The sequence below is a fragment of the Salmo salar genome, chromosome ssa01 (assembly GCF_905237065.1).
Source record: "Salmo salar chromosome ssa01, Ssal_v3.1, whole genome shotgun sequence".
Classification (NCBI taxonomy): Eukaryota; Metazoa; Chordata; class Actinopteri; order Salmoniformes; family Salmonidae; genus Salmo; species Salmo salar.
In genome coordinates, this window is record NC_059442.1 from 21,430,816 (window position 1) to 21,458,070 (window position 27,255).

Sequence of the window (27,255 nt, forward strand, 5' to 3'; positions counted from 1 at the left end):
GATTCTGAAAACACTGTAATACTGCATTCTAAATTGCCTGGAAAATGGATGGAGAGTGGCACATTGTGCAGACAGTTGCTAAAAGCAAATAACGCATTCAAGGATTTTTTCCCTCCGCACTCCCTCCTCTCCCCAGCCAAGCAGGCAGGCAGCGAATCAGAGAGGCAGGCTGGCAGAGAAAGTAGAGGCTTTTAGCTGGACAACAACAACAGACAGAGGTGGATAGAGAGAGAGAGAGCGGAGGGAGAAAAGGGACATTCAGCAGGATTTATAGAAATGAGAGATGCTCTTAGGAGCAGGCACTTGAACCATGGGATTTAATCACATATTCTAAACAGTATTATGTTAACCACTGTGCTTGCTGGGCCACATGGAGCACAGCATTACATTTATTTAAATGTTATGTTTTATGTAAAATAAGTATAACAGCTTTGCATCTCTCTCTCTCTCTCTCTCTCTCTCTCTCTCTCTCTCTCTCAGATGTTAACTGGTCCTTGGTGAGCTGTAGAGGAGCATGGAACTACTCATCATCCTGTTTTTAAACACACCTACAGGGACAATGTTGTTTTTCACTGGGTGGTTCTATGGTAGTAATCACTAAGATTGAATGTCATTTGCCCCATTTAAGAGATGAACTTTTCCCCTGAACTCATTACAACTCATGGCCGTTGTAGAAAGATGTTCAGTGGAAGCCTTAATCAGCGACCATTCATTGTACGTAATACACAGTATCTCGACAGCCTCTGCTATCACAGCAATAACTAACGCTGCATATGACAAATAATCACCTCTGCAAGTCGTAAGTGGATCCACTTTAAAGACTCCATACCTCATTTAGAACATAGGGTTTACTGATTGCCAGATCATAACAGTTAAGGTTTAACCACTGTTTCCTTGACCTGAGCTGACCACTAATCCAGTAATAAATCACCTCTCCACCAGCCCCTCCCTGGGAACCTGCTGGTGGGGTGTTTGTTCGGTACCTACTGAGCAATCAGCCCATTATACATCATTAATTGGATCAGAACATGCATGGTGGGAACAGGAGGGGCAATGGGAACTGTGTAGAATATAAGTTTAGCCTGACATGACCCCCCTTTAAGGAGTGTGTGTGTGTGTGTGTGTGTGTGTGTGTGTGTGTGTGTGTGTGTGTGTGTGTGTGTACACCTCCCAGTACACAATGCCAACCCCTGTAACTGGTAATAGCCCAGGTATAGAACACCCTGTACCTCTGGACATGATGTCACATCCTGCCTTTGTCCCACAGTGGGAAACAATGCCAGCATTACTGAGAAGGAGGCTAATGCCTTCTCACACACACACTCTACACACACTCTACACACACACACATAGACTCCACACACACACACACACACACACACACACACACACACACACACACACACACACACACACACACACACACACACACACACACACACACACACACACACACACACACACACACACGCTGAGAAGCTTTACTGTTACTAGCTGTCCCCAGGCTCATCCGCTACGGCTCCACTCAGCACAGATCTACAGCTTTGCTCAACACACAGGTGGGCATTAATCTGCAATTACCACACAATACACAAGAACACACACATATACAAGCAAGCACACACACACACACATACGTATGTACGCACCCACACACACACACACACACGCATGCGCACACACACACACACACACACACACACACACACACACACACACACACACACACACACACACACACACACACACACACACACACGTACACACTTACTTAGTGGTCAGACTTACCCCTTTCCTGAGGCATGGGGGACTGGGTCAAGGGGGGGTGGGGAACATCCAACATGCTGCCAGTAGTCTGGGGGGCCATCTGGGAACCTGTGGTAAAACAGAGGAGGACCGAATACAGTGAGCCCCATACTATCAGCACAGAAAGAGGGGACATATTTTATGGTAACACCACTCAGTAAACAGGCCGAAAGTACAGCTGCTGTACCGTGCCTTGTCATTTGTGATATTTACTCATAAAAAGTCAAGGTTTAGTCTGAAAGGGATTTATCTTTCTTCCACAAAGCCAAAGGTGAGACGACATTATTCACCAAAAATATTTATTAAAAAAAACGCTTTATTGGTACAGTAGAGCGATTCAAAGGTTATGGATACATCTTATGTCTAGTTCTATTCCCTTCTTTCCACTTGTCATCCTTATCTGACATTATTCAATAGAAAGCTTTTTCCTAGCATTACAAAAAGATAAAAGACAGACCCTCATAGCATAGCTAATGAGTGTGTGTGTGTGTGTGTGTGTGTGTGTGTGTGTGTGTGTGTGTGTGTGTGTGTGTGTGTGTGTGTGTGTGTGTGTGTGTGTGTGTGTGTGTGTGTGTGTGTGTGTGTGTGCCTGGCAATTTCAAGTGTAATCAGAAGTTACAGAAAAAAGCCATTGAGTTTTATTGATTGGTTGCTGCCCCTCTTGTACAGTGGGACATCCTCTACAGACCAGCGGGGCTGATTAGGGCAACGGCAGATGAAAGTGTGTGGATCAGTGGAGGCTGCTGGGGCGAGGATGGCTCATAATAATGGCTGGAACGGAGCAAACAGAATGAAATCCATGTGTTTGATGTATTTGATACCATTCCACTAATTCCGTTCCAGGCATTACCACAAGCCCGTCCTCCCCAATTAAGGTGCCACCAACCTCCTGTGGTGTGGATTGATTTAACCCACAGGAAGGTAAAACTGGAAAATTATCCCACACGTCCTCTTCATTATACATTAGGGTTACAACACCCAAGGTGGGTAAACCAATGGAGAAAGAGCAACATTTTCAAAAGTATACAACTCTTAGGTGAATGTGTTTAGAACTGGACAACTCATTTAAGTATATTTACATGAACCAAACAAACGGTACACTGTCTTCCATCCTGAAGCAGTATATAGAGATTCCACTGTTCTCTGTTCTTCTCTGTGTGTGTGGTGAGACAGAGACAGAGACAGAGACAGAGAGAGAGAGAGAGAGAGAGAGAGAGAGAGAGAGAGAGAGAGAGAGAGGAGAGGGATAGCTGGATTTTCTGACAAAATGTCAAAAATATAAAACAATCAGAGAATGTCATTTCCCAATATTTGAAACCCTTTTTCAAGATTTCAAAGACCTCTCTGATGAGGATAGGCTACCCGTGCTGTTGGGGGAGGACGCAGAGAACTGTGTGTTGGCAGCGCAATACATTGCTGCCTGCCATAAGATGAGGGACAGTGTCTGACAGACCAACCAACCTGCAAATGTCCTCTATGCTTATTGTTATTGTTTGGTTATTTTGACCCTTGGTTATTGTTGTTACTGTTGTCCCGTTGACAATTTTGATTCTTATTATTTTAATATTGTAAATATCCAAAGTAAGCTTTGGCAATATGTACATTGTTACGTCATGCGAATAAAGCAAATTGAATTTAATTGAACTTAATTGAGAGAGAGAGAGAGAGAGAGAGAGGGGGGGAGAGAGAGAGGGGAGAGAGAGAGAGAGAGAGAGAGAGAGAGAGAGAGAGAGAGAGAGAGGGGGAGAGAGAGGGGAGAGAGAGAGAGAGAGAGAGAGAGAGAGAGAGAGAGAGAGAGAGAGAGACAGAGCACTAGATGAGCTGGTCGTCATGTAGAGCAGTAATACATGACTAGCGGTGGCACACACTCCACGTAAACAAACCCAATTAAGTCAACATAATTACTTTGCATAAACTGAATAAACAACATTTCCATCCACCCGCTCGCCCACCCACCCACACTAACACTCACATACACAGAGAAACATACACACACATTAATGTTATAACACAAACACATATACACACCACCAGAGTGGCTCCAGCAGCAAAGCTTGGAAGAGAGAATATTCTATTAGTGTGTCACCCTGTTCCCGGGAGGAGAGGAGGCAGGGCTGAAATCTCACTGCAGCGCTAACACTAAAATAACAGAAGAATAACACAGTTCTGCTCAGCCTCAACCACACCAAGAGCTGGGAGCCTCAGAAGACCAGCCAGAGGAAAACATGTGTAGGATATAAAAAGGGGGGGGGGCATAAAGAGTCTTGTCCCCTGTCCTCAGAGGGCTGATGGGGGAAGATGGTGGAAGAGCAGGGTGGCCAGGCTCCAGCCCTAATGTGGCTAACCACATTGGGCACACGTTTCCAGAAGGGGGCTTTTTGCTGTTGCACCGGTGGCACTTTAGCGTCGTTTACAGCCCCAGTGAACCTTGACGAAGCCCCCTCAGCAAGTTCACCTTTCTCCTCATACCCATCTCCTCTCCCAGCCAGGGGGCTTTGTGTGTGTGTGTGTGTGAGGGATGTTGGCTGGGGAGGGGGTGTGCCAAGCACCAGGCAAGGGCTACAATTGTCACATCATGTTTGAGTGGGTGGCAGTGTGGTGTGTGTGTGAGTCTGTAGGAGGACAGTGGTGGTGAGGGCATGCATACTGAGCAGCCCTCTCCACATTCCCATGTAGATGAAGATCACAAGATATTAATAGAGAGATCAAGAGAAAGGAGGGGGCGGACAACACCGATGGAGAAAAATGAGGAGAAGAGGTGAGAGGAGGAGGAGGAGGACAACACCCTATGGAGAAAAGGAGGAGAAGAGGAGAGAGGAGGAGGAGCGGAGAGTATAGAAGGGAAATTTGAACATGTGAGGAAGAGTGAGGAAGAGGAGAGAAAGAAGAAGCGAGCAGGAGCAATGGAATTCACTACCACAAATCACTTCCTCTCCTCTCTTTTCCTCTCCTCTCCTCTATTCTCTCTTCTCAAAAATGTTAATGAGCTCCATTGAATAATTAGCTGTGGATAAAACAAACAGACAGTCCAGAAGGCCTGGCAGCACGTTTAAGACTGAGTCTGATTAATAATGCAACAATCAGGAGGCTTTTTCCTCCCCCACCTACCTGAGCTCAGCGCTGCCTTCTCCGCTGCAGAGAGAAGCAGGTTTAAATGTCAACAGTCTGTACCTTAATCTCACATCCCTCTGCCTCTCCAACACAGCATCTTTATTACCAATGACTGGCAACATTAGGGTGTTTGTTCACGTCTGCTAGAGCTAAACCAAAGTGACTAGAGCATGTGGAGGGTATCTTGAAAGACGTGACTGTTGGAGTCTTCTCACCGCAGGAGTAATTCTGTATTTGTACTGGCGCTAGGAATGGAATACATGTTGGGGGGTGAAGGAAGTCCCACAGGTGCTCCAGAACACAATTAACATTTCTATCAATCAGGCACAGCACAACGGCTGGCTTGCTCTCCCTCTCCCTCTCCCTCTCCCGCTGCTCTCTCCCTCTCCCTCTGCTCTCTCCCTCTCCCTCTCCCTCTGCTCTCCCTCTCCCTCTGCTCTCTCCCTCTCCCTCTGCTCTCTCGCTCTCCCTCTCCCTCTGCTCTCTCCCTCTGCTCTCTCCCTCTCCCTCTCGCTCTCTCCCTCTCCCTCTGCTCTCTCCCTCTCCCTCTGCTCTCTCCCTCTCCCTCTGCTCTCTCCCTCTGCTCTCTCCCTCTCCCTCTCCCTCTGCTCTCGCCCTCTCCCTCTGCTCTCGCCCTCTCCCTCTGCTCTCTCCCTCTGCTCTCTCCCTCTCCCTCTGCTCTCTCCCTCTCCCTCTCCCTCTGCTCTCTCGCTCTCCCTCTCCCTCTGCTCTCTCCCTCTGCTCTCTCCCTCTCCCTCTGCTCTCTCCCTCTCCCTCTGCTCTCTCCCTCTCCCTCTACCTCTCCCTCTGCTCTCTCCCTCTCCCTCTGCTCTCTCCCTCTGCTCTCTCCCTCTCCCTCTCCCTCTGCTCTCTCGCTCTCCCTCTCCCTCTGCTCTCTCCCTCTCCCTCTGCTCTCTCCCTCTCCCTCTGCTCTCTCCCTCTGCTCTCGCCCTCTCCCTCTGCTCTCTCCCTCTCCCTCTGCCCTCGCCCTCTCCCTCTGCTCTCGCCCTCTCCCTCTGCTCTCTCCCTCTCCCTCTGCTCTCTCCCTCTCCCTCTCCCTCTGCTCTCTCCCTCTCCCTCTGCTCTCTCCCTCTGCCTCTGCTCTCTCCCTCTGCTCTCTCCCTCTCCCTCTCCCTCTGCTCTCTCGCTCTCCCTCTGCTCTCTCCCTCTCCCTCTGCTCTCTCCCTCTCCCTCTGCTCTCTCCCTCTGCTCTCTCCCTCTCCCTCTGCTCTCGACCTCTCCCTCTGCTCTCTCCCTCTCCCTCTCCCTCTGCTCTCGCCCTCTCCCTCTGCTCTCGCCCTCTCCCTCTCCCTCTGCTCTCTCCCTCTCCCTCTGCTCTCTCCCTCTCCCTCTCCCTCTGCTCTCTCAAACACCACAGTGAGCCATTTTCACCTCCACTATAGCCCTCACTGAGGATTTAGCTGTTACTCAAAGACCAGGAGCATCCACGAGATCACACACGCACGGAAACAGACACAATGTAAATGAAAAGCCTTAATGAAGTTTATGGATGAAATAAAGAGTATGGGTATGCTGTATTAAGTCACCACTGAAGCTAGAGAGGAAATGACTGCTTGTTTGAAATCCACCCGCTACTTTAGAAGAAGAGCAAGAACAGTCAGATATGCTGAGTGAGAGCGTGGTTCATGACAACAACAAAAAATGATTGTAATCTCCATTTTAAAACTTTTAACAAGTACAGTCATTCCAACTGTTCCCCCGATACAAAGTGAGAGGCCAGAAATAATGGAGTTCATGTGTTTTGAGATAATACTAGCGCCAAAACCCCCAAAACTTTCAACTTCTACTCTGCTAGGATTGTAAGGGCAATGCAAGATGCTTTGAAGACAGAGGATTCATCTCAAATGCCACTGAAGAGTTGAAAGATGTACAGAGTACTGCTGGACATATTCCTCTCATAGTCCTCTCTGTTTTTCAGGGTTGTTAATATTAAGCCTCTGAGTGAGCGGCGCATCCCATGCAGATTCACCGTCAGCTTGGTCCCACTGACAAAATAAAAGCACTTTAATTGATGATGAACGGGAGGGACACACACACACACAGTTGGATGAGCAGAAGCCATTCTGAGTATGTTCATTAATAGCACTGAGTGCTTCTGGACTGACAGGAGAATAAGGTGAAGGGCAGCATTTCAGGTTGGTGGAATACACCTTGCAGGCTAGGACACACACCCACACACACACACAGGCAAGGTAATGCTAGTAAGCTGTAAACATAGATCTCAATGAGCAGAGGTCAAGGATTTTCCAGCCTGGGGATACCAGCTAGCGTGACTTACTGCTCCCTGTAGGGGACAGGGGAATGTGCTGGGGCTGAGAAATACTCTCCCATGGACCTCATTACCAAGCTAACTCTGAGTTGGGCTGAGCTGGGCTACGCTGAGCTGGGGAAGGTACGGCAAGGAGAGGAAAGTGCAGCTCTAGCTAAAAGAGAGGGCGGGGGGCGGGAGGGGGACACAACGCCAGAGCAGCCAGTCAGTATACTTGGCTGCCTGCTGCAGGAACATAATTGTGCACACTGCTCCAGGTCCCACTCAGCCAGTCAGCCCAGCGCAGAATGGGATTTCACTAAAAAGACGACACAGCAAGCTAGCATTTTGATTCTCCTTTTAACAGGCAGGCTATCCAGTGGGCTGCGACACAGCAAGCTAGCATTTTGATTCTCCTTTTAACAGGCAGGCTATACAGCGGGCTGCGACACAGCAAGCTAGCATTTTGATTCTCCTTTTAACAGGCAGGCTATCCAGCGGGCTGCGACACAGCAAGCTAGCATTTTGATTCTCCTTTTAACAGGCAGGCTATCCAGCGGGCTGCGACACAGCAAGCTAGCATTTTGATTCTCCTTTTAACAGGCAGGCTATCCAGCGGGCTGCTGTCAGATTTCACTTTGGACTGTACCAACCATCAGGAGGCCAAGCGCTCCAAGACAAGGGGGGGTGTGGAGAAAGGGAGGGAGAGAAAAGAAAGGAGGGAGGAAGATAGAAGAATGTGAAGGACAGGAAAAGAGGGGGATTCAGTGGAAGGTGTGCCCCAGTCCTGTGCTGCCTCACAGAGAGGAACAGAGGTACAGCCAGAGGCAGTGTTCCACGCAAACAGCCACTGGGGGACTGGCCCGACTGGAACTACCACTGGAAAGGGGAATACCTAGTCAGTTGTACAACTGAATGCATTCAAATGAAATGTGTCTTCCTCATTTAACCCAACCCCTCTGAAGTACACTCACTAACGCTTTGGGCTAACTTTCACATCTAATACCCCTAGCAAATTTGTAGTGTAACGTTTTGCGATTGTATTTTTGTTTTCTTCCTTGGAGTATTTACTGTATCAGAATAGCAATACGCCTCTGGTATTACTGATTGAGCCAATATGGATGCCCAGTTGCATCTCCCATTGGTTCAATTATGACCCTTAACTTGATCTTTCCAGACCTCACAGAACCCAGTCTGTCAACATCTTCATTACTATAATACACCTATGCTAAACCTTATGATTAACAATAATGTGAATGGCTCTGAGGTGGTGTACCCAATGCCAGACAGGTCTGCACTCTTCCTCCTCTCTCTCCCTCCATCCATAGACGCTCTCTCTCTCGCTATGTGACTCGCCCTGACCTTTCGGCACTCCTCATGCCCTGGAAGCACTTCAAGCGGGCGCAGATAAACAGCTTACTCTCCAAGCGCTCGCCAGAAAGCTTCAATCACGTCTTTTACAGACAAAATAGAGGAGGAGGAGGACTGTGGGGAGGAGAGGGATGAGGGGGCCGTGGCAATGCTAAATGGACCTTGATGGACCTTGGAGGAGAATGAGAGAAAGGGAGACAAGCGTTTGTTGTGATTTTCTACGACAGGCAGCTCAAGCAGTGTTGTGCCATCAGGGAGTGAGGATGTGGTCTGAGTCCATTAGTAGCAGTACTAGAATGAGTGGATCTACTCCAGCCCTCATAGAAGACCACACACACACACAGACAGGCACAGACAACCAGGGTCATGCCTACAACAAAAATGAATACAATACAAATCATCAAGAAACAGTGCAACCCACTGTTTCTTGGTATTACAGCCTAAAAAGTCAAAGGGCAGTCTTATCAGTTGGTTCTGAGGACCGATACATACATGGTAACATCTCCATGGTGATCAGAACTAACAGCTTGTGACAGCATGGAGAAAGGTCATGTCGCCCTAAGACGGTAAGTCAATGGGTTGGACACGCTCTCTGTCAAGCATCAAAGCTAATAGAATCAAAGAGAGAGAGAGGGATCACTATAATCAAAGAGAGGGGATGAGGGATCACTATAATCAAAGAGAGGGGATGAGGGATCACTATAATCAAAGAGAGGGGATGAGGGATTACTAAAATCAAAGAGAGGGGATGAGGGATCACTAAAATCAAAGAGAGGGGATGAGGGATCACTATAATCAAAGAGAGGGGATGAGAATCAAAGAGAGGGGATGAGGGATCACTAAAATCAAAGAGAGGGGATGAGAGGTCACTATAATCAAAGAGAGGGGATGAGGGATCACTATAATCAAAGAGAGGGGATGAGAGGTCACTATAATCAAAGAGAGGGGATGAGGGATCACTATAATCAAAGAGAGGGGATGAGAGGTCACTATAATCAAAGAGAGGGGATGAGGGATCACTAAAATCAAAGAGAGGGGATGAGGGATCACTAGAATCAAAGAGAGAGGATATGAGGGGTCACTTAGAGTTAAAGAGAGAGGGGATGAGGTGTCACTAGAATCAGAGAGAGAGGGATGAGAGGTCACTAGAATCAAAGAGAGAGGGGATGAGGTATCACTAGAATCAGAGAGAGAGGGGATGAGGGATCACTAGAATCAAAGAGAGAGAGGATGAGCGATAACTAGTTGCATCACTATTCCGATCACTATTCTGGTTTGACTAGAGACTGTCAGAGAGAGGCATTGGTAACCAGCAGTACACAGAGATACAGAAGTATTGTTCAGTGACTCTAGCAAAGCCCCACAGCCTTTCCTCCTCCTCTCCTCCTCTCCTCCTCCTCTCCCTTCCCAGCCCACATCCCATTCTGCCTGGAATGCGGATGAGAGTAATGCCGTTTGCGTCCCCAAAGACGAAAAATGCGGGGTGCTCCGAATTGGTTTAGAGACATTGGGGCTGAGCAATGTGATTTCTGCTTGACTGTCACAAATGTAGCACAACAGGAAAATCAATTTGCCTTCTGTGCCTCTTGGCTCGAGGAGAATCCAAATGCCAGGCGAACCTAGATAATGTTGTATTCCATTTGAGAAATGGCAAGGAGAGAGAGAGAAAGAGAGAGAGACAGAGGGAGAGAGAAAAACTGAGCTGCACTTCCTAACCTCCTGCCAAATGTATGACTGTATTAGAGACACATACAGTATTTCCCTCAGATTACACAGATCCACAAATAATTTGAAAACAAACCCAATATTGATAAACTCCCATATCTATTGGGAGAAATACCACAGTGTACCATCACAGCAGCAAGATTTGTGACCTGTTGCCACGAGAAAAGGGCAACCAGACAAGAACAAACACCATTGTAAATACAACCGATATTTACGTTTACTTATTTTCCCTTTTGTATTTTTACCTGTTTAGGATAGGGGGCAGTATTGACACGGCTGGATAAAAAACGTACCCGATTTAATCTGGTTACCACTCCTACCCAGTAACTAGAATATGCATATACTTATTACATATGGATAGAAAACACCCTAAAGTTTCTAAAACTGTTTGAATGGTGTCTGTGAGTATAACAGAACTCATTTGGCAGGCAAAAACCTGACAAGGTTTCAGGCAGGAAGTGGCCTGTCTGACAAGGTGTCGTTCTTCTTGTCTCTGTTTATTGAAGAGTGAGGATCTTAGCTGTCCCGTGACACTTCCTACGGCTGCCATAGGGTCTCAGAAGGCGGCAAAAAGCTGAATCGTGGCTTTGCAGGCTCTGGCTGAAACAAAGTAGCGCGTTTGGGTAGTGGCTGGTTACAGTACTGTGAGACTCAGGCGCGTGCCCGCGTCGACCGAAAGCTTTGTTTACTTTCCTCAGTTTAGCTAAATGGACATTCCCGGTCGGAATATTATCGCTTTTTACGAGAAAAATGGCATAAAAATGGATTTTAAACAGCGGTTGACATGCCTCGAAGTACGGTAATGGAATATTTAGATTTTTTTTGTCACGAATTGCGCCATGCGCGCGACCCTGATTTACCATTTCAGATAGTGTCTGGGACGCACGAACAAAACGCCGCTATTCGGATATAACGATGGATTATTTTGGACCAAACCAACATTTGTTATTGAAGTAGCAGTCCTGGGAGTGCATTCTGACGAAGACAACAAAAGGTAATCAAACTTTTATAATAGTAAATATGATTATGGTGAGTGCTAAACTTGCCGGGTGTCTAAATAGCTAGCCCGTGATGCCTGGGCTATGTACTTAGAATATTGCAAAATGTGCTTTCACCAAAAAGCTATTTTAAAATCGGACATATCGAGTGCATAGAGGAGGTCTGTATCTATAATTCTTAAAATAATTGTTATGCTTTTTGTGAACGTTTATCGTGAGTAATTTAGTAAAATGTTAGCGAATTCCTCCGGAAGTTTGCGGGGGGTATGCTAGTTCTGAACGTCACATGCTAATGTAAAAAGCTGTTTTTTGATATAAATATGAACTTGATTGAACAAAACATGCATGTATTGTATAACATAATGTCCTAGGGTTGTCATCTGATGATCATCAAAGGTTAGTACTGCATTTAGCTGTCTTCTGGGTTTATGTGACATTATATGCTAGCTTGAAAAATGGGTGTCTGATTATTTCTGGCTTGGTACTCTGCTGACATAATCTAATGTTTTGCTTTCGTTGTAAAGCCTTTTTGAAATCGGACAGTGTGGTTAGATTAACGAGAGTCTTGTCTTTAAATAGCTGTAAAATAGTCATATGTTTGAGAAATTGAAGTAATAGGATTTTTAAGGTTTTGAAAATCGCGCCACAGGCTTCAAGTGGCTGTTACGTAGGTGGGACGAATTCGTCCCGCCTAGCCCATAGAGGTTAACTATTTGCACATCATTACAACACTGTATATAGACATAATATGACATTTTAAATGTCTATTCCTTTGGAAGTGTTGTGAATGTAATGTTTTCTGTTTTTTTTATTGTTTATTTCACTTTTGTTTATTATCTTCTTCACTTGCTTTGGCAATGTTAACATATGTTCCCATGCCAATAAAGCCCTTAAATTGAATTGAAATTGAATAGAGAGAGAGGGAGAGAGAGACAGGTCTGGAAAGGAGAGGGATGAATGGAGTGAGTTACGCTGAGGGAAACAGATGCAGAAACAGACTCCAAGATAAATACATGTCTGTTTGTAGGGTTGGGAGTTACCAGGGACCTCACGATACCATATTATCATTATACTTAGGTGCCGATGCGATATGTATTACGATTCTCACTATTCTCACAATTCTATACGCATTGCGATTTGATGTTCCAAACATATTGCTCACTATATGTCTGCTGCAGAGACACAAGAGAGAGCATGAGAAATGAGTAGTGGAAATACAGGTGCTGAAAACATATTGGCTCACTATTTAAAAACAAGATGGATAACAAGCTATAGGATGAAAAATACTGGAGCCTTGGCGCAGATATAGCTGACAAGCGCTAGCTATTGCTTTTTTTTAAACAGATCGATACATGGAGTCAAAGTATCGATATGATATCGTCACTAACAATATTGCGATATGTAACTGTAGAGATTTTTCTATCACTATCTGTCTGTAGGCCTGATCTTCTCATAGGCTGCTGACACACCTCGCTGTATCTTCTATTACTGGGAGGTTGTTAGTGTGTGTGTGTGTCTGTTTGTGTCTGTGAAATTAATGTGTAGTGTTTGTGTGCATCTACAGTATAGTGTGAGTGCCAGTGTATGTGTGTGCGAGCATGTGTATTTGGTGTGTGCTGTATGTACACAGTCAGTCAATATGTGTGTGTGTGCCGTCTGATAGTGAATGTGTGTGTGTGAGACAGTGTTTATAGTGTGTGTGTGAGTGTGTGTGAGACAGCCAGGTGAAAGGCTGACAATGTGGAATTGCTCTCCTCTGACCGTTGTCAGGGGTGACACATGTCCCGTGAGCACTTGGCCATGTGACGTGCGTCGCCTCGGTAACCGAGGCAGGAATGACAGCTACCTTCAGAAGGCAATAAACCACAGCCACGGTTACATCATGGTCACAGTACGGTGGTGACTTGACCAGTGACAACGCCACAGACTTGACCCTGTCACTCTTTATGGAAGAGTGACAAATTGACTCAGAGACAAGGCCTAGGGACAGGCCAACCTTCCAAGTGGTGTTATCAGCTATCCTTTCCCTCAAGAACAACAAGGCTCCTGGCGCTGACAGCATACCGGCAGAGCTACTTAAGAAGGGAAGTAACTTCTGCACCAGAACGCTCCACCAGTACATCACTGAGGTTTGGGACCAGGAGATCATCCCCAACAGTGGCGGAAGTGGAAGGCTGCCGTCTTATCGGCTCTTAACCAACCATGCTATTTTTTTTCCCCCCGCGTTGTTCGTAGCTTGTTTTGTACATGGTGTTGCTGCTCTCTTATGACCGAGAGGAGCTTCTGGACATCAGAACTGCGATTTCTCACCTCAAACTGGACAAAGAGTTCTTCTTCAATGAGTCAGACTGGAGGGATATAATACAGAAACCCGACCAGGCCCAGTTCCCCATTATTCGCTGGAGAAGGAAACTGAGATTTCGCGGAAAGATATCAGGGTGCCTTGTGAGGATGAGGCGATGAGTGGCTAATCTGCCCTTGCCTTCCATCCTGCTAGCTAACGTTCAATCGCTGGAAAATAAATGGGACGAACTGAAAGCACGTTTATCCTACCAATGGGACATTAAAAACTGCAGTATCTTATGATTCACTGAGTCGTGGCTGAACGACGACATTAAAACATACTGCTGGCGGGTTATACACTCTATCGGCAGGACAGAACAGCAGCCTCTGGTAAGACACGGGGCAGGGCCTATGCATTTATGTAAACAACGGCTAGTGCACCATATCTAAGGAGGTCTCAAGGTTTTGCTCGTCTGAGGTGGAGTGTCTCATGATAAGCTGTAGACCACTCTATCTACCTAGAGAGTTTTCATCTGTATTTTTCATAGCTGTCTACATACCACCACATACCGATGCTGGCACTAAAACCGCACTCAATGAGCTGTATATCGCCATAAACAAACAGGACAATGCTCATCCAGATGTGGCGCTCCTAGTGGCCGGGGACTTTAATGCAGGGAAACTTGGATCAGTTTTACCTCATTTTTATCAGCATGTTAAATGTGCAACCAGAGGGAAAAAAATTCTAGACCTTTGCTCCACACACAGAGGCGCGTACAAAGCTCTCCCTCGCCCTCCATTTGGAAAATCTTACCATAGTTCTATCCTCCTGATTCCTGCTTACAAGCTAAAATTAAAGCAGTAAACACCTATTCATTAACTACAGCTCAGCATTCAACACCATAGTGCCCTCAAAGCTCATCGCTAAACACCTCCCTCTGCAACTGGATCCTGGGCTTCCTGACGGGATGCCCCCAGGTAGTAAGGGTAGGTAACAACACATCCTCAACACGGGGACTCCTCAGGGGTGCGTGCTCAGTCCCCTCCTGTACTCCCTGTTCACTCATAAGTGCATGGCCAGGCACGACTCCAACACCATCATTAAGTTTGCTGATGACACAACAGTGGTAGGCCTGATCACCGGCAACGATGAGACAGCCTATAGGGAGGAGGTCAGAGATCTGACCGTGTGGTGCAAGGACAACAACCTCTCCCTCAACGTGAGCAAGACAAAGGAGATGATTGTGGACTACAGGAAAAGAAGGACCGAGCACGCCCCCATTCTCATCGACGGGGCTGTAGTGGAGCAGGTTGAGAGCTTCAAGTTCCTTGACGTCCACATCACCAATAAACTAACATGGTCCAAGCACACCAAGACAGTTGTGAAGAGGGCATGACAAAACCTATTCACCCTCAGGAGACTGAAAAGATTTGGCATGGGTCCTCAGATCCTCAAAAGGTTTTACAACTGCACCATCGAGAGCATCCTGACGGGTTCCATCACTGCCTGGTATGGCAACTGCTCGTAAAACTGCATTGTTGGTTAAGGGCTTGTAAGTAAACATCTCACTGTAAGGTCTACATCTCCGGCAACAGCCGGGGGATATACCTTCTGGCTGTTGCCGGCAAGGTCCTGGCAAAGGTGATGCTACAAAGGTTGGTGAACAATATCACAGAGGAACTGCAGCCAGAGTCACAATGCGGCTTCATAAAGAACAGGAGTACGGTCGACATGATAGTCACGGCACAGCAACTCCAGCAGTGAACAACATCAGAACCATTTCATGACCTTTGTCGACCTCTCCAAGGCCTTCGACACTGTGAGCAGGGAACTACTGTGGGGCATTCTACTCAAATATGGCTGTCCAAACATCCTTTGCCTGTTCCATGATGGGATGATGGCTGGGTGGCCATAGGAGGGCAGGAGTCAGTGTCCTTTGGAGTAAGCATCGGTGTGAGGTAGGGATGTGTTGGCACCTGTACTCTTTGACATCTTCCTTCTATGTGTCACCCAGCTTCTCCACAAGGAGCTTGAGGACAGCAGCGGTGTTGGACTTCAGGCTGGATGGAAACCTATTCAACATCAGGAGGCTTCAAGCAACCACCAAGATCTTTACGGATCGGGTTCTTGAGATGCAGTATGCTGATGACTGTGCACTTCTGGCCCACACTCCGGAAGACCTTCAGTCTGTCCTTGAAGCGGTTGTGAGGGTCTATAGCAGGATGGGACTGTCTATCAACACCATCAAGACAGTGGTATGCCAATGGAGATCCAGCCCTCCACCCACTATGCCTGTCTTCACCATTGAACACAAATCACTGGCAATAGTCCCGTCCTTGAAATACCTGGGCAGCTCCTCTCAGACTGCAGATCGGCCTAAAATTCTTGAATTTCGCAGGTCTTCAATCAAAACAAAGTCACCAGTATAGTTAAGTCCAAGCAGCTCAAGCGATTCACAAATAACATCCTGTACTGTCAATGTTGCAACAATATTCACTGCAAACTATGACCTCCAACACCAACTGCAAGAGTATGGAGGCCATTCCAACACCAACTGCAAGAGTTTGGAGGCCATGGTCCCCAACACCAACTGCAAGAGTATGGAGGCCATGGTCCCCAACACCAACTGTAAGAGTATGGAGGCCATGGTTCCCCAACACCAACTGCAAGAGTATGGAGGCCATGGTCCACAACACCAACTGCAAGAGTATGGAGGCCATGGTCCCCAACACCAACTGTAAGAGTATGGAGGCCATGGTCCCCAACACCAACTGTAAGAGTATGGAGGCCATGTTCACCCAACACCAAGAGTATGGAGGCTATGTTCACCCAACACCAACTGCAAGAGTATGGAGGCCATGTTCACCCAACACCAACTGCAAGAGTATGGAGGCCATGTTCACCCAACACCAACTGCAAGAGTATGGAGGCCATGTTCACCCAACACCAACTACAAGAGTATGGAGGCCATGGTCACCCAACACCAACTGTAAGAGTACATTTTTACACGTACATTTTAGTCATTTAGCAGACACTCTTATACAGAGCAACTTACAGTAGTGAAAGCATACATTTCATTTCATGCATTATTTTTTTGTACTGGCCCCCCGTGGGAATCAAACCCACAACCCTGGCGTTGCACACACCATGTTGGCATTGCAAACGCCATGCTCTACCAACTGAGCCAAAGGGAAGACTGTGCTGGCTTGAGCATGTCATTAGAATGTCTCAGGAGCGCTTGCCACTGAAGATCCTGTATGTCCAGCTACATCTTGGCCAGAGGTCTGCAAGGGGGGCCAGCTACATCTTGGCCGGAGGTCTGCAAGGGGGGCCAGCTACATCTTGGCCGGAGGTCTGCAGGGCGGCCAGCTACATCTTGGCCGGAGGTCTACAGGGGGGGCCAGCTACATCTTGGCCGGAGGTCTGCAGGGGGGGCCAGCTACATCTTGGCCGGAGGTCTGTAGGGCGGCCAGCTACATCTTGGCCAGAGGTCTGCAGGGGGGCCAGCTACATCTTGGCCGGAGGTCTGCAGGGGGGCCAGCTACATCTTGGCCGGAGGTCTACAGGGGGGCCAGCTACATCTTGGCCGGAGGTCTACAGGGGGGCCAGCTACATCTTGGCCGGAGGTCTGCAGGGGGGCCAGCTACATCTTGGCCGGAGGTCTACAGGGGGGGCCAGCTACATCTTGGCCGGAGGTCTGCAGGGGGGGCCAGCTACATCTTGGCCGGAGGTTTGCAGGGGGGCCAGCTACATCTTGGCCGGAGGTCTGCAGAGGGGGCCAGCTACATCTTGGCCGGAGGTCTGTAGGGCGGCCAGCTACATCTTGGCCGGAGGTCTGCAGGGGGGGCCAGCTACATCTTGGCCGGAGGTCTGTAGGGGGGCAGATGAAACGCTACAAGGACCAGCTGAAAACGTTGCTGAAGAAGTGCAACATCAAACCCACAGACCAAGAGGATGCTGCTGCTGACCGTTCCACCTGGTGGCAGCTCTGCCAGAGCGGTGTACAGAGGTGGGAGGAGGAGAGGAGCACAAAGAGACAGCAAAAACCGCTCAGGAGACATACATACCTGCCCCCGCCAACACAGACTGCATTTGCCCCACCTGCAATAAAGTTTGTGGATCTCGGATTAGACTCTACAGTCACCAAAGAATTCACCGTTAACTCAGAAGTGGAAGTCATCATCGGATACAATGGACTACCGTAACCTAACCTAACCAATGTGGTGGTGGTGCTGGTGCAGACTTGACCAGTGACAACGCCACAGACTTGACCCTGCCACTCTTTATGGAAGAGTGACAAATGGACTCAGAGACAAGGCCTAGGCATCAGCTGATGTAAAAAGGGCTTTATAAATACATTTTGATTGATTGATAGGGACAGCCAGTGAGCCTCATACGCACAGAGGCAAAAATATAATGTTTGTATGTTTAGAAAGGAGACAGGTTGCAGGCAAGATAAATCACACAATTCTCATGACCTGCTAGTAAGTAAACAGTAATCAATCCTTCAAATCATAGCAACATCAGTTCTCAGTGTTTCTCTCTCATATGCCTGGTGTTGGTATTTCTCATTAGAAGTGATCTCATAAACTACAGCTGGTAAACCCTAGCAGCTGTTACCAGACTATGATCCTCTCTCTATGAGGATGTGTTCTGCATGATGGGAGAATATTTATAGATACTCTATTAATCACAGCCATCCCTCCGATGAGATCCGCCTCCTGTCTCCCCATCTCACTCCGCATGATCTTGGCATTCGCGTCGGGAGCGGCTGTCCTGCTTTTTCATTAGTGTCAATCACTCCCGTACGCGCTCAGTCCGCCCGGAACAACCCGCTGGCCTCAGGAGCTCACTCAAGCATTTGTCCCGCCTCGTCACCGTGATTGACAGGTCTGCGAGCTGCTGACGTGCCCGTCAGGCCTTAATCAGGAAGAGCAGCGGAGGCTGTGGTTGGATGGGGAGGGGAGGGCAATCAGAGCCACGTCTCATAGCCGTGTGTCACTCTGGCCTGTCCAAGGCCTGTCCAACACACTCCCATTCATTACCTCACTGTTTATCTAAATGCTCATCCATTCCTCTAGGGAGGAACAGCCCTGAATCCTCACACACACACATCTGCTATTGTCTTACTTTGGCTTCCTGTTTTGATAGGAAGAATACAGAGGCCAACAGCAGCCATCTGTATCTCTGCATCTAAAATGTTTTGCAAAATAAATGACAAATGATTTCCAATAGAAAGGAGACATCGAGGCTCTGAGTGGTGCAGTGGTCTAAGGTGCCCATACAGCCTGCACTGTCTGAGTTAGGGGAGGGTTTGGCCGGGGGAGGCTTTCCTTGGCTCGTCCTCTAGCGACTCCTTGTGGTGGGCTGGGCGCCTGCAAGTTGACTTCGGTCAAAAGGCGTTTGACTTCGGTCAAAAGGCGTTTCTTCCGTCACATTGGTGTGGCTGACTTCTGGGTTAAGTGGCGTGTTAAGAAGTAGTTGGCCAGGTGGGTCATGTTTTGGAGGATGCATGTCTCAACCTTTACCTCTCCCGAGCCCATAGAGGAGTTGCAGCAATGAGACAAGGTTCTAACTAGCACATCGGTCATCTTGACATGGCCACTGCTGTAGTTCTGACCATATTTTTCTGATCATTTACGTGAACACAACAGGGTGTCATTATACCTGTACAGGTTACTTCAACAGACGAATCAGAGGAGTGTTATGGAAAGAAAGAGAGTCAATCACCAGTATGAGGTTTTTTGATTATTTTGTGAAATGATTTGCCTTAGGAACCCTGTTGGCTTACCTGGTGCTGTGGTTGGGCCGCTGACTGGGGAGATGGGGCCAGAGCCGGAGCGTGATTGGTTGGAGCCCACAGGGGACCCAACAGGAGAGGACGATGGGCCGCTGCCCTGACCAGACAGGTGGGGTGACGCGTGAGGTGAGAAGGGTGACTGGGCTGGGTTACTCTGCTCCCCCTGGCTACTGGTGGAGCCTGTAGCACTGATGGCTGAACTGTGACCAGCCTCTGTACCTGTAGGGAGGTCATCTATGGAGCCAGACAGGTCCTGGAACAGAGAAAGAGAGAGACAGGGGAAATGGTGAGCGAAGAATATCATAAGGGAAACATACTATCACAATAAAGCGAGAGAGTAGCACTGGGTATGCTGTGGATTACAACACAGTAATACATAGCCCACAAAGCCTAACAATACTCCAAAATACTCTCACAATAGAGCACAGCACTATACTGAAACTATACTGAAAGCAGTGTAGTGCCTTGCTGGTGTAGGTCTGACAGTCTGTTCTGTGTGATGTGTAATGGGCCTGTATTCAAGGCTGAGCTTATGTTACACACATCCCCTGTGGGGAGAGAGAGGCGAGGGGGAGGTAGGAGGGAGGGGAGGACGGGGGCATTGACTGGTTAAGGGTATTCTGAACGTTTTCTAGGGAATCCCCTATGAATGCCGACAGACTGAATGATAGTCTTCTAAAAGAGGAGATTGAAGGGAGAGGGAGGTAGATAGTCCAGGTGTTGTGTGTGATGTCTGCATCTTAAACACACATCCCCACAGTTCTCCAGCTGCACTACGGGAGGCCACCCACCACTGATGGGATATGTGGGCCACAACCCAGGTGAGACTTCTATAATAATAATTATTTGGTGGGTACTTATATTTGTCCTATTTCAGTGAATTGGAAATGTGTTTTTTGCATATCCCACTCTCCCTGAGACACCCTTGGAGAGTGGGGTCACAGCCAGGGTCTGACATTATCAACAGTGATAATGGGTTAAGCGCCTTGCTGAAGGGCACATCGGCAGATTGTTCACCTTGTTAGCTCAGGGATGTGAACTAGCATCCTTCCAGTTACTGGCCCAATGATGTAACCGCTAGGCTACCTGCTGCCCACCTGCTGTAGCTAGCTATCTGTCTATCTTTCTGTCCACCCACCACCGTCAGTCAGGTTCCACAGAATCTGTCCCCACCTTCATGAACCTTTACCTAACCCTCTCTACAGCCACCAAAGACCTCTCCTGTGTCTCCTAAAATGGCCATAGTGAAAATACTGGATCAAAGCTGAAGATGAAACCAGCCAATACTGTGGTTCTTTCACCAGTATATGTATTATTGTGATCTATTGTTTACTGAAGCATAACATGTTGAGTGTTATGGTATATTGTCCAGATGAATAAGAAGGTTTTGTGGTGATAAACAGCGATAAATGACTGTCTTGTTGTTCATGTATCCTCTGTGGTGGCACAGGCTTTTGTTTTCATCATGCCTCCGTGGCTGCCACCCGCATGCCCGTACGCCTGGTCTGCCCGCCCTGCTCTGCCAGGCTGTCTCAGTCTGTCACATGGCATCATCTGCACGTGCTCGATCAGCCCAGCACACACACAGGCCTCTCTCTCTTTCTGTTTCTCTCTACCACTTCCCTCTCTCTCTGTCAGCGGTGTCACTCGCTGTCCCAACCAATCAACTCTACTGAGCTAGATGATGTCATAGGCTGTCTCAACCAATCACCAGAGCTATTTTTCTGAGCAGGCAGTCACAGGTCACCGCAAGTGTGTGCCATATGACACAGTGGGGTCCTGCAAAGAGGGAAACCATGGTGACGTACTTCTAAACAGGTGAATCTAGTGTGACATCCACCTGATTGTTAGCCTGAGAGCCAATTAAAAAAGGGAAAGCACTGTGAATAATTACATTACCCGCTAGTCGCCAGTTCTCCAATAACCGTTGGGCAGAAAAGCACATCATTAATTTGGAGGATTTGAGGATTGACCTGTTTGGATTAGACTCATGCTTGACGGCATCTAGACAGTGTTGTGACTGAGAGAGCCCAGGGAATAAGACCAGGCTCTTCCACAGATCTAACAGTGAAGAAGCCCAGCTGCTGCTCTCTACACAGTGATATTTCCAGCAGCAAACAGCCAGCCCAGCCAAATACCCAACAAGCTAGCTTGGGCCCTTTCCAAAGTGGCCCAAATCTAATTGGTTTGCCTCTGTGTTGCAAATTGCTCTGTGCAGTGAGTCTCCAAATAGCTGTCAACTACTCCCAGTTGGCATCTTGTATCACTTAATGTGCTTCTGAAGCATGTAATTGTCATAATAAGAAAAATATTGAGGTGATAATAACCACTTACGTTGAGATGGCCAGACCCCCAAGTAATGGCCTCCTATCTAGACGCTTCACACTACATTTGAGAGGCAGTCATTCGTGACCCTTCACCTCAGGGGTGTTGGCGTCAGCCTCCCTCCCTCTCCCTCTCTCTCTGAGGCTGTCAGCCTGTCAGACTCAGACAGGCAGGGGCACTAAGGGGACAGCTGAGCCAACACACACAGTAGAAACACACACACACAAACACACTCATAGAAACACACACGCACGCACATGTACACACAGGCACGGCATGCACACACAGGCACGGCATACACACACCTCACACACACACCAGATCACCAACCTATGACTGAGTGGGAGAAAAAAAACACATCATTCAGTAAGGAGTGGTCTTTCTGCTGACTGTCCCCTCTGAGCAGGCAAAGACATGCACAAATGAGATATACATATTTATTTTACCAGGCGAGTCAGTCAATAACAAATTCTTATTTACAATGACAGCCTACTCCGGCCAAACCCAGACAACTGGGCACCACCCCATGGGACTCGCAATCACAGCCAGATGTGATACAGGCTGGATTCAAACCAGGTACGATAGTGACACTTCTTGCACTGAGATGCAGTGCCTTAGACCGCTGCGCCACTCAGGAGCACTAATTAATGAGTGCTGCTGGGAAGGGAACAGGCAGTGTTCCCCAGTCCAGGATTCTCTGGTCATGCTGTCTAGACAGGGAGGAGTCAGGCACCACACCACAGCTTCCTGTCTGTGGACCATGGGGAAAGAGAGCATTGACCCTCAAACTTCCTCACAGACATACTGCACGGCACACAATCAAGTGAACCAGGGTGAACCAGCATGGCTGTATTGAGCAGGGAAGGCTTTCTTACAAGAGGCTGGGACTGTAGTTGCTGCTAGGGCTAGGTCAGAGGCTGTAGCTGGCTGGGTCTGGAGCAGAGGACCGGGGCCATGCAGGGCTGGTGTTGTCAGCTCTGGTTGGTGGCTCTTGGGGCAGTGCTGTCCAGCGTGTCACCTCACTGTTGGAGGGACCAGCCACCCGCTGCCACTACAGCTTCCACCACCAGATCCCCCTGTCACCCTGCTGCAACCGCCCTGCCACCAGGCCAGACAGGCTAGCTGACTCAGCCTAGTCACAGTGGCACAGCAGCGCGGATGACAGGGAGGCTGGTGGGTAGGAGGATGAGGAATGGTGGAGGGTTTGTGTGTGGGTGGGAAGAGTTCTCTCTCATTCTCTCTCTCTCTCTCATTCTCTCTCTCTCTCTATCTCTCTCTCTCTCTGTTTCCAGTTATTAAGATATCCTCACACAGGACATGAACAGGTTAAAAGCTGAATTCAAAGTGTCTGCAGTGACATACAAGGGGAAACTCTAATGGAGGAGAAAAGTTACATTTAAAATTCAAAGATCCAAATGCTAATCGCACATGTTGCTATCAAAGGCTCAACTGCTGTACCCACTGGTATTTAAAACTAACTCGGTGGACTCGTACAGTACAGAAGGCTTATTCCTCTCTTTCTCTGAGTAAATAGAATGATGACAGCTGTAATTAGGTCTAATAGATGTCTGTTGTGAGCCCTCTGGGGACTCTCTCACTCTCTCACAGACCCACTGTTCTCATTACTGCCTTCGGACTACTGTGCTGCTGCTCCCTCTCTCTTAGAAAAAAAGGTCCTATCTAGGACCTAAAAGGGTTCTTCGGCTGTTCCCATAGGAGAACCCTTTGAAGAACCCTTTTTGGCTGCAGGTAGAACGCTTTTGGTTCCAGGTCTAACTCTTTCCACAGAGGAAACCAAAAGGGTTATACCTGGAACCAAAAAGGGTTCTACATGGAACCAAAAAGGGTTCTCCTATGGGGATAGTCGAATAACCCTTTTAGAACCCTTTTTTCTAAGAATGTAGCAGTGGAAATGCTATTACACTTAAGAAGTTTTTCTTCCCCAAAACGCTGAGTTGAGTAAATTAAATGTCATGCAAATTACGAAATGAAATGCCATGCAAATTATGAATTAAAATGTCATGCAAATTATGAAATGAAATGCCATGCAAATTATGAAATGCCATGCAAATTATGAAATGAAATGACATGCAAATTATTTTCTGAATGGTTGTGTGTCAGGGAGGGAGTGGGGGAGTGGAGGGTAATGGGATGCCCCATGTAGAGAGCTCACTGTTATACCGTTCACAAGGTGCGACTAAATACCATGTACAGACAGAGAGGAACTCACAAAACCCTAACACTTCCAGCTACAGAGTACAGAGCTGGCATAGGCTCAGAAAGGCAGAGGAGAGAGATGTGTACATGTGTTTGCGGGGACAAAAACAAACTGAGCGAGTGAGAGAGAGAGAAAGATTATAATGGTAATGATGATGATGATGATGATGGTGTGATTGTGGTGATAACGGTAATGATGATGATGATGATGGTGGTGTTGGTTGTGGTGATAACAGTAATGATGATGATGATGATGGTGTTGGTTGTGGGGATGACAGTGATGATGATGATGATGATTATAATGATGATGCAAGTGATGCTGATAGTTGTGGTGATGACAGTGATGATGATGATGATGGTGTTGGTTGTGATGATGACAGTGATGATGATGATGATTATGATGATGATGATGCTGATGCTGTTGGTTGTGGTGATGACAGTGATGATGATGATGATGATGATTATGATGATGTTGGTTGTGATGATGACAGTGATGATGATGATGATTATGATGATGATGCTGATGCTGTTGGTTGTGGTGAAGACAGTGATGATGATGCTGTTGGTTGTGGTGATGACAGTAATGATGATAATGATGGTATTGGTTGTGATGATGACAGTGATGATGATTATGATGATGATGCTGATGCTGTTGGTTGTGGTGATGACAGTGATGATGATGATGCTGATGTGTTAGTTGTGGTGGTGGTTGGGGTGGAAATGATGGTGATGATGATGATGAATCATTTGAACGATCTGAGGGGAGTTTTCTGCTATGCCACAGGCTCCTAAACCATCTGGTCATGCTGCTGACCGACAGAGCTCTCTGATCAGGAGAAGCCATTATGGGCCATACAACAGTCATATCAGTCTACTGACTCATCAATGTCCCAGTGCCTGTTGTCCTTTGTGTCACAGGTGGCACTGTTGGGAAGTCAGGTTCCATCCCACATCTCCATGGCTGGCTGGGTGCCATGATGACATCCCAAGCAGCCCAGGAGCTTACTGCACTCAGTGCCAAGTCCTCTTCTGTCATAATGGAACATCTCTGAAAGGACCCTACAGGAGCCTCTCTGGGCCTGCCTGTCTGTGCAATAACACCAACCATTAAACCAAGACATCCAAGAACAGACCGTGTCGTCAGGAAAAACTCCTGTCCCAGGCTATATCTCCAGATCAGGCAACATATTATGTGGAACTAGGATGTGAGGGAAATGCTGTGTTCTACAGACAGGACTTTAGGACCCAATCTGAGGGACGCTACCATGTTTAAAATTACATTTATTTGATGTTCAAGCAAGTCGTTTTTCTCTTTTCTTTGTCTCAAAAAAAGCAGATCGAGAACAAACTGTTCCGGGCCTCTATAGTTGCAAGAGAGACACAGTGTAAGAAAGCAATATGTGCTTTTCTATTTCGCTACAATGGCTGCACAAAGCACAGGCAATCTCATGATAATACTCCCGCAGCATAATAACAAAAACAACTGTCTAGACTTTCAACACCAACACAGACAGGCAAAAGATACACTTCCTCTTCAGATACACTAGTAGTTAACATAATGTTTCTAGAGTTCTCTCACTTCTATAGACATACAGCATCCCCCCAAAGCCAATGTCTACTTCTTGGACTGTCCATGTCTGTCTGCAACAAAGTCTGGTCTGCTGGGTGCATACACACACGTCCTGCGTGTATCTACAGTCCTCAGGCTAATAAGGCAGCCAGACAACCTACCACCACGCCCATGTTTCCAGTCTGCTGTGTGTGCGAGCGCTAATGCTAAAACTAGCCCATTAGTGTTATTTGTCGTTGGGGTGATATGCAGCTTGCGGAGTGATAACTCTCCCTCTCTAAGCCCTCAGTAATGTGGAGATAGGAAGCGAGTCTGTTTGGAGGACCCGTTTGAAGCCCTATTACTCCTAAGCCTGTAAAGACGCCCAAATCTGGTGGCGCTTGTCTCCAAACCAGGGGATTAGTGTTGAGTTTCACTGTGATTCCCCCTGATAATACGACAGAGCTTGATAGAGCCGGGCCGAGCAGAACGAGTGCTTAACGCACGCCGGCCCTATTCACTTAACGCACTGCCTCATTGTCTCTCTGAACAATGACGACAATAAAGTACCCCAGCCCTCCACAGCTCAACCTTTAATCGCTAGATAAATGTTCAGGATAGTCCCTTTGTACCCTATATTGAGGTTGAAGTTGAGACCCCACAAACCCTGCCGTCTAATATTTTTTTTATTCCACTAAACAGTTTTTATTAAAATGTACCAGTCTTCCATTTATAAGAGGGGGCCTTGATGAGAGTCGACAAGCCAGGCAGGCCTTTAATATTTGAGCTGTTGAAATGTTGTTTTTTCATTCACCACAAAGGCGCTAACTGGTTTAATGCATAAGCAGACCACCCCCCCCCCCACCCCTCCTCCTCTCCACTCACCCCAGAGACACACCCACCCCTCCTCCTCTCCACTCACCCCAGAGACACACCCACCCCTCCTCCTCTCCACTCACCCCAGAGACATACTCACCCCTACTCCTCTCCACTTACCCCAGAGACATACTCACCCCTACTCCTCTCCACTCACCCCAGAGACATACTCACCCCCCCACCCCTCCTCCTCTCCACTCACCCCAGAGACATACTCACCCCCCACCCCTCCTCCTCTCCACTCACCCCAGAGACATACCCACCCCTTCCTCCTCTCCACTCACCCCAGAGACACACCCACCCCTCCTCCTCTCCACTCACCCCAGAGACATACCCACCCCTCCTCCTCTCCACTCACCCCAGAGACATACCCACCCTTCCTCCTCTCCACTCACCCCAGAGACACACCCACCCCTCCTCCTCTCCACTCACCCCAGAGACATACTCACCCCTTCTCCTCTCCACTCACCCCAGAGACATACTCACCCCCACCCCTTCTCCTCTCCACTCACCCCAGAGACATACTCACCCCACCCCTTCTCCTCTCCACTCACCCCAGAGACATACTCACCCCCCCACCCCTCCTCCTCTCCACTCACCCCAGAGACATACTCACCCCACCCCTTCTCCTCTCCACTCACCCCAGAGACATACTCACCCCCCCACCTCTCCTCCTCTCCACTCACCCAGAAAGAGAGAAAGAGAAGAAACTTAAAGCAAAGGGAGGAACAGAAAATAAATAAATTAAAACAGACAAATTCCTAATTTCTAATTCAACTGCTCATTCAGCTTAACCTCTCTCTCTCCTCTGCAATTAAAGCACCTGCCACATCCTTCACGCCGTGCTGCTGCCTCCCACCCTCCATGCCCGCCCGCTCGCTCGCCGCACAGAGCAGCCACACGGCTAAATAATGCAGTGCATCC

General features: G+C 47.8%; 1 protein-coding gene across 1 annotated transcript in view; it reads right to left on the reverse strand.

Moving 5' to 3' along the window:
• LOC106575065 (AT-rich interactive domain-containing protein 1B) overlaps window positions 1–27,255 on the reverse strand; it is a 304,921-nt gene that overhangs the window by 59,249 nt on the left and 218,417 nt on the right. Inside the window, exons 5-6 of the mRNA XM_045714993.1 lie at window positions 19,356–19,617; window positions 1,789–1,875 (exon numbers count right to left, since the gene is read on the reverse strand). Coding sequence (XP_045570949.1) covers window positions 1,789–1,875; window positions 19,356–19,617 — 349 coding nt within the window. The remainder of the gene's footprint in view (window positions 1–1,788; window positions 1,876–19,355; window positions 19,618–27,255) is intronic.